The sequence below is a fragment of the Nelumbo lutea genome, chromosome 4, assembly GCF_056320005.1.
Source record: "Nelumbo lutea isolate HS-2025 chromosome 4, American lotus-T2T, whole genome shotgun sequence".
Lineage (NCBI taxonomy): Eukaryota > Viridiplantae > Streptophyta > Magnoliopsida > Proteales > Nelumbonaceae > Nelumbo > Nelumbo lutea.
This window is the reverse complement of record NC_142687.1, coordinates 29,201,261-29,209,252: the sequence shown is the minus strand read 5'-3', so window position 1 is coordinate 29,209,252 and position 7,992 is coordinate 29,201,261. Positions and strand designations below refer to the sequence as shown.

General features: G+C 38.6%; 1 protein-coding gene across 1 annotated transcript; it reads left to right on the top strand.

Moving 5' to 3' along the window:
• The first annotated feature begins 342 nt into the window (after positions 1 to 342).
• On the top strand, positions 343 to 7,928 carry LOC148854876 (cysteine-rich receptor-like protein kinase 44). Its single transcript, XM_088941300.1, has 5 exons — positions 343 to 989; positions 5,986 to 6,196; positions 6,349 to 6,586; positions 6,691 to 6,841; positions 7,422 to 7,928. The coding sequence occupies exons 1-5, from the start codon at positions 798 to 800 to the stop codon at positions 7,788 to 7,790; spliced, it is 1,161 nt and encodes a 386-aa protein (XP_088797426.1). The 5' UTR covers positions 343 to 797; the 3' UTR covers positions 7,791 to 7,928.
• Positions 7,929 to 7,992: the final 64 nt, after the last annotated feature.

Here is a 7,992-nt window from a genome sequence, read left to right as displayed (position 1 = left end):
CGGGCCTAATTACATGACCAAGCCCAATCAGAGTGCGGGCTGGGCCATCGGGCTACCCGGCCCATGAACAGATCTAGATGGAGGTAAGATTTGTGAGGGTTGACTGAACAGTAAAAACCCCTAAAAATCAACACTTTAATTACTTGGATCGTCAACCCTGGACGGGTCAAGTGGATCAAAATACTGATTTGCATTTTGCACCAGGTCTCCTTTTTTACGCACGCAGGATAATCTTTTCCATGTTAACGCTGACACCTTAGATCTAATCTAATTACCAAGTCCGCTTTTTCTACTGAGAGACGCCGAGATCATAAGTCAGGACACGGGATTGACTTGGTTTGGTTTCCAATTTTCAATTTCCATAATCTGTTCGAAGTTCTCTATTAGATTTTGGAATTTGGAGGAATGCTTGTGCCAATACTCTTGCTACGACTCCCTGCTTTTACGCGTATCCAGATCTGGGCATATCTGTCTTTTAATGTGAGGATTTTTACCGATAAAGTAAATGCATCTGCATGGACACTTGTAAAAGCATCTATTAGTGCAAAATTCTAATAAGTAATAACTCATTGGTGAAAAATGGCCAAATAATACTCAACAATTTATGTGAAATTATGAAGCTTCGCTTTGACCAACCAGGCAGCTTCAGACAGAGCTGTCTTTTTTCGCTGGTAGGAGGTATAAATTGAGATTACGGCTCTCTTCTTCGCCTGTTGTTGTTCTCTCGCTTCAGGAGCCGTTCGATCAGGGAAAGGTGGATTCAAATGGTTCGTATCTTTAAGCGCTAGGTTCGATTGATGGAGTTTCTCGACATCTTCTGTGGGTGTTTGAAGAGGAAGAGAGAGAAGGGCGCTGAGGGAGGAGAAGAACCAGACGATTACAGAGATTCATCCGGCCTTATTTTCGAGCTTCGGAGCTTGCAAGTTGCCACCAATTTCTTCTCCGACTTGAATCAGCTCGGTCACGGTGGATTTGGCCCCGTTTTCAAGGTAAGTTTCGTATTTGCTACTCTTTTTAAGGCTTAATTTGAGGTAAAGTAGAAAAAGGGGGGAACTGGGAAGGAGATTCTGTTGATTCTCCCTTTAGGCTGTGTTTGTTTTGAAGGAAAAGGTAGGGAAAGGAAGGAAAATATAGGGAAACCTTTACAAACTTTGTATAGGTTTTCCCTACTTTTTCCTTCAAACCAAACATAGCCTTAGAAATTTGAAATTTAGAATTCTTGCTCATTGCTCTTTCTCAACTGGCCAATTGCTTTCTGATGAACTGGAAGGTAGCATCAGTTAAAATAGACCTGAAATTGGTCAGAATTACGAAAAACAAAGTTCATCACCTTGCGCTTTTCAATTAACGGTTGCAATTGTGTGAGAAGTGAGCAATGTGCTTCGGTGGAAATAACATGGTTGGTTTTCTCAATGAGGTGAGGCCCCGCTTGAAACTGTTAAAAAACCTGATTTGTATAAGACCAATTTCCCTCTTTAGTAAATCCAACGGTTAAGCCGATTCCCTTTTCTCCTATAAAGCCCAGTAAAATCAATTTTTTTTTATCGTCAACTTGGAATCCACTTGACAGCTCCATGCCCCTTGTAGTGGTCCTGCCCGCCAGCAACTCGCCGGCCGGTTAAAAGGGCCGAATTAAGACCCTTCATTGAAGTAGTGGATGCGTCTCTTTGGTGCGTGTCTTCCACGGATATAATTATTCTTATATCTATTTATCGACGTATTTTCATGTTTCTTCTTTGTTGATGTTATTGGTTGGTGTAACATGGTAAACACTAAAGACAGAGCTCAGCACTGTTCAAGCTCTGTTGCTGCCACATAAAAATCATTTAGCTCTTTTTTTTGTTGGCTACAAACATTTAGCTAATATTAAAAACATCTTTTCCTTGCTAGAAATGGAGGAGGGCATCCTCCTTGACTAATGAAGATCAAGTGTTTTTTTAATCTAATTGGGTAGTTGAGATCTAACCTATTTAGGAAAATGATTCTCATAATTTTTTATATAAAATTTTTTATGGACATGTAGCTTGTGCTTTCGAGCTGAAATTTTCTTGTAAATAAAGGCAAGCAAAACGAACATGTGGGAACCTTTTTTAGGGATAAATGTACCATATTAAGCAGTCAAAGAGATGATATTGCAAAAAGAGTATAACAGCCAGGGAGAGGGATGCACTAACCAAACCTCCTGATCCACCGAAGTGCTCATCTGGCACAAAAAGAAAGAGGGGTGAAGGAGAAAAATAAAGTCTATAGCAGGACGAAAAAAAAAAAGGAGTGGGGAGGACAAGTTAGGAAAGGGTGAAACAGGGGAGAAGGATTCAAGAGGTGATGCAGGATGCAATCAGGAAGAAAACGAAGAGGTGGAAGAAAGGCAGGAGTCAGCAGTGGGGAGGAGGAAGGTGGGCATAGAAGAGTTGGCTGAAAGACAGATTGAGGTAGGCAAATCCTTGGGTCTGTTTTTCCTGGGAGGAGAAAAGGTGGTGAGAAGGGCTTTTGATCAGTATGAAAGGTCTAGAAGGGAGGAGCAAGAAAAAAGGGCTTCCTGGGGAATTTCTGAAGGAGGGGAAGAGGGAGATGGGAAATTAGTAGGTTCGACGGAAGAGGAATAGAAGGGCTGTTGGAGGGGGGAGGGAGTTGCGGAAAGTGAAGCTTTTATCATGGAACGTAAGGGGACTGAGAGATGGGAAGAGGAGAGAAGTGGTTAAAAATCTTTTGAGAAAATACACTGGATGGTGTACTACTGCAAGAAACAAAGTTGGAGTCTTTTGATCTGAGGTTGAAGAATGAATTTGAGGGTCAAACGGAGGAGAGTGGGCCGAGCTGGATACAGTGGATTTGTCAGGGTGTATGGAGCTGTATCCCATTTGCAATTTGCTGGAACATTTGGAAGAGAGGAGCAGAAAGACTTATGAAGACAAAGCCTGCAGCATGGACAAGATGGTCGTGGCTGTGGACAGATCAGTGTTAGAATGGTTGCTGGTTCTTCCAGAATTCAGTCAGTTAGAAAAGGAGGATTTTGGAAATAGGTTAGGAGAGATCCTGGATTATCAGATTTGTAATGCGGAGCTTGTTCTTTAATCTGAAAGTTGGTCTATGTATTTGGGTGATGACTTGTCACCCTATTTTGTAGCTTCTTTTATTTTTAATAAAATTTTTATTTTACTTATCAAGAAAAAAAATAGGGACCTTCACTATACATCTTACCATATTCCAGAGAGACATGTATTGATGGGGTGACCAATCCAAACTGTCTATTCTATCATTGCTGCTTTGGAGTAGTCAGTCACTTGTTAGCTCCCCAGTCAACATTTAGCCCTATTCATCACCTCTGTTGAGGGTTTTCCCCCTATTTTTAATGGTGAAAAACCCTAGTCGAGTTTTTTCTAAGTTGAACCTTTAAAGTTCCAATAATTTTAACCAATTGTAAGACTCAGACCACACCAGACGGTTAACTGGTGAACACTGAAGAGGTGACCTGAGATGGTTTTCACAATTTGAAAGCTTAACAGCCTGGCTAACAGTAAACCCATGACCCAGTGAGCATTTTGGTTATATGCATGATCTGTCTTACAATATTGAGTTAAACAAAATGCTTGAAAGAAGGCTTATTTTCTCATGTGCTATGGGATTTTCAAGAAAAATGTGCCCCACAAGGCCACAAGTAAATGCCGCCAAGAGGAACATCTGAGGCCCTTTTGGGCAGTCCAGATCTCCTACATTTCAAATTCTTCACTAAATAACCAAGTGGTGGCCTGGTCCTCCTACTACAAGGCCTAACCCCAGTGTATATACAAAGTTGGATAGATGAATCATATTTCTCCATTCCACTCAAGCTGTTCCTTAAAGTGTATTAGACACTGATGCAATTATATCATTTTAAGCATTTTCATGAAAGGTTGAATTCCTCAGTTTTTAAGAAATATTTTCAACATGAAAAAGAACTAGAAGTACAATAAATAATTTGATGATGATTAAAAGGTATATTGCCCTTTTCTACGGTGGCATTGCTAGATGTTGCATAACTGAGAAGTGAACATGTTTTTTTTTCCCAGTGATTAAGATGGTGACATATTTCTTTTTTGGTTCTTTGACATTATTCACAACATTGCGTTTGATTGCGAAAAAAAAATGGAAGGAAAATCTAAAAAAGTAGCTTCTCACAGAAAGAAGAGAAGTGGGAGTGAGAGAAGTGGACAAAGAGGTAAATGTGGCTGGTTGTATGCAAGTACAGAATGGAAGTATTATGTGGGTACCACAATTATAGAAAACTTAATTAGTTAGGAAGTAGGTCTCATGTTAGATCTGCTGCAGAGGTTGAACAGTTTACAGATCAAATCTAACGGAGATGAAAGGTGGACATGGTAGAAATCAGGCAAGTTCTCTTTCAGATCATTTTATAACACTATTTGGTCAATTTGGATGATTAATATTTTCCTGCCAGCAAAGTTTGGTGCAAGAGCATACTATCTAAAGTGGCTTTTTTAGTTTGGAGTGCATCTGAATAAAACTCTCACTAGAGACAACTTGTTGAAGAGAAGGATTTTTCTGCGTGCTGTATGGAGTCAGTAGATCATTTACTGCCTCCATGCAGCTTTTCATACTCTATTTGGAGCAGGATTTTAGGTGTGTTTGCAAGTTAAAGGCTACTGTCCCGCTTCTGTGGTGGGCTTTATAAAATGCTGGATGTTGGAAGGCCTAAGAACAAGAGGTAGGATTGCTTGGAGCATGGTGCTTGTAGCTGGTGTTTTAGGTATTATGGCAGCAAAGAAATGCAAGAGTTTCCAGAACAAGATCTGCTCAGTAGACTCTGTTTTTCAGAAGATGGTGGGAAAATTGCATTCATGGTTGGTTATTCACAAGCTGTTTAAAGAGAAGAGCTACAATATTTATTTGGTAAATTACAGATAGGGGATTAGGGGTACCCTGTACTTTGGGGGTAGTGACAGATAGGTACCCCGAACTTTTAATTGCAACACTTAGTACCCTAAACTCTTAAAAATAGACACTTGGTTCCATCCATTAGTATTCCACCAGTTAAACATATAATGCCAAAATTGATAAAAAAAAAACATATAATGCCAAAAATACCTTCTCGTGTATTTCTGAGATCATTCGCAGGTAACCTAACGTCTCCCCATGATGACGTTCTCACACGGACAGCAAATAATAAATTCAAATTTTCTGACGACAACATTCTCTGGTGATGATTTTACGCCGTAGAATGATCTCAAAAATACACGAGAAGGGTATTTTTGACATTATGTAATGTTTAATTGACGGAATACTAACAGATGGACCCAAGTGTCTATTTTTGAGAGTTCAGGGTACTCATGTGTTGCAATTGAAAGTTCAGTGTACCTATCTGTCACTACCCTCAAAGTGCAGGGTACCTATCTGTAATTTACCCTATTTATTTTTGTGCATGAAAATCTTTTTGTAAACAGTCAGGGGATTATTTTATAGGGATTTATATTTTGATTGTATATTTCCAGTGCACAGCCTCAAGTTGTACAGGTTTTTACTTTATATAATGAATTACTATACCTTACCTTTTGTCAAAAAAAAAAAAAAAAAGAAGTGGCTCCACTCTCTTGTAAAAGAAATTTTTTCTTTCCATTTCTTTTCTTCTGATATCTTCACAACCCAACAGACTGCAAAAGATCAGAGATACGCTTTTGTCTCCTAGGAAGGTTAGAATACCCTTTCCACCAGTATACTAGGGCCACTAGCACATCCTCATATTTTAATTGTTATAATATAACAATGACCCCTCAATTGAAATAGCACAGAATTATAACAGCTATAACCACCTACCTTATGTAGATGTTAACTTTCTAAAAAAAAGGGATGCTAACTTTCAAGAAAAGGCTGTGGACTATTCCCCCTTCATGTTATTTGTTTGCTGAATTACCCCCAAGTTCATAACATTTTGTTTTCACTGCCAACTGCCTGGAGTTTAATATAGATGTGGTGTTTGTTTTCCTACAGGGGTTATTGCCAAGTGGCCAAGAAGTAGCTGTAAAGAAGCTAGCGTTAAATTCAAGACAGGGACTGAGAGAATTCATGAATGAAGTGAAATTGTTAATAAAAATTCAGCACAAGAACTTGGTCACATTGTTAGGATGCTGTGCAGAAGGACCGGAGAAGATGCTCGTCTATGAGTATCTGCCCAATAAGAGCCTTGACAACTTCCTCTTTGGTACAAAACTATTCTTAATACATTTCTTGTTATCTCATATCTGTAGTTTATTTACATAGATTTAACTAGACACATAACCAGATCATTTGGTAGATTTGAAAGCTAATCCAAAAGAATCTCACTGGGTAGTTAATGTGGCTTGAATTATCTAGATAAGACCAAATCTCTATCCTTGGATTGGTCAAAACGCTTTGAGATAATTACTGGTATTACAAGAGGTCTTCTGTACCTACATGAAGAGGCTCCAGAAAGGATTATCCATAGAGACATCAAAGCTAGTAACATATTGCTTGATGGGAGGATGAACCCGAAGATCTCAGACTTTGGCCTTGCAAGGCTTTTTCCGGGGGATGACACTCATGTAAACACATTCAGGATTTCTGGTACTCAGTGAGTAGTTTATTTCCTAAACCTTTTTGCCACAACTCTCTCTCTCTCTCTCTCTCTCTCTCTACTTTGTTTTGAAACTAAGCATTTCCTTCTGTTGAATCTAGTGGCTATATGGCGCCTGAGTATGCAATACATGGGTACCTATCCGTGAAAACCGATGTCTTTAGCTTTGGGATTTTGGTGTTAGAGATTGTTAGTGGGAGAAAGAATCATGTTCAGAAGTTGAATGATGAAAAAGCAGACTTATTGAGCTATGTAAGTTGTATGATGCCTGCTGAGTTTATAATAGAATTACACTTTAGTTCTTATATATATTTTTATTACAGTTTCATTTAATTTTAATACTCTTAATCCAAACTGGTAATTGACACCCACCTTTTTTATGAGCCATGGCTGGACTAAAATTACCTTTTTGTCATATGAAGATCCACATTATTAATAATAACTATATTAGAAAAGTCATTCTAAAATAACCAGAAACCTGACTGTTGACTTATAAAAGTTCAAGATTTCCCAATGAGTATACATTTGGGTTTTGGACCATCCAGGATTTATTCAATTGGCTTTAAAATATGGACCAATGGGCATATTCATCAGTTGGAGGAAATTAAATTTACATGAAACTATGAATAGAATGCTATACCATGATAGGTATATTATGATCACTATGACAATTTATTCACAATGATTAAAAAACAAAATATTCTATAGTGACTAAATTACCCTTAGTTTATCATCACTGCAAATGTTGATTACCTAGGACTAGTGACTGAATTTATTTCTACAAAGCACCAAGGTATATCATGCACTTGCCTTTCTCTTCTTCCTTGTGCAGACATGGAACCTCTTTCAACAAAAGAGAACATTGGACCTAGTTGATCCTACTCTTTCCAATTGCAATCCAGATGAGGCTGCATTGTGCATTCAGATAGGCTTATTGTGTTGCCAAGCAAATGTTGCAGATAGACCTGACATGAATTCCGTTCATCTCATGCTCTCAAGCGACTCATTTACATTACCAAAACCTGGGAAACCAGGGATTCAAGGTCGTGTAGGACGTTGGACTACGACTTCTTCTGCTCTCACTGCTACAAATGCTACTGATAGCACCACTGGTACAAATAAGCTTTCAACAACTAGTACTATGGTTGAAGATTGTTCTAGAAACTCCATCTCTGTTTCTTTTGTTGATGAAGGTAGATGACAACCAGATATAATATTCTTCCGTATAGCATTCATCAGAGCTGTGTATGTAAAGGTCTAATTCATTTTATTTATTTGTAAGCAGAATTTAATTGGCAGTACAGTTGTACATTAAAAGTGGAAGCGTTGCTTTGAAACATATCGAGATTCAGGCTTCTGTTCAGTTTTGTGGCAGCCCTATATGCCATGGTGAATTATCAGGA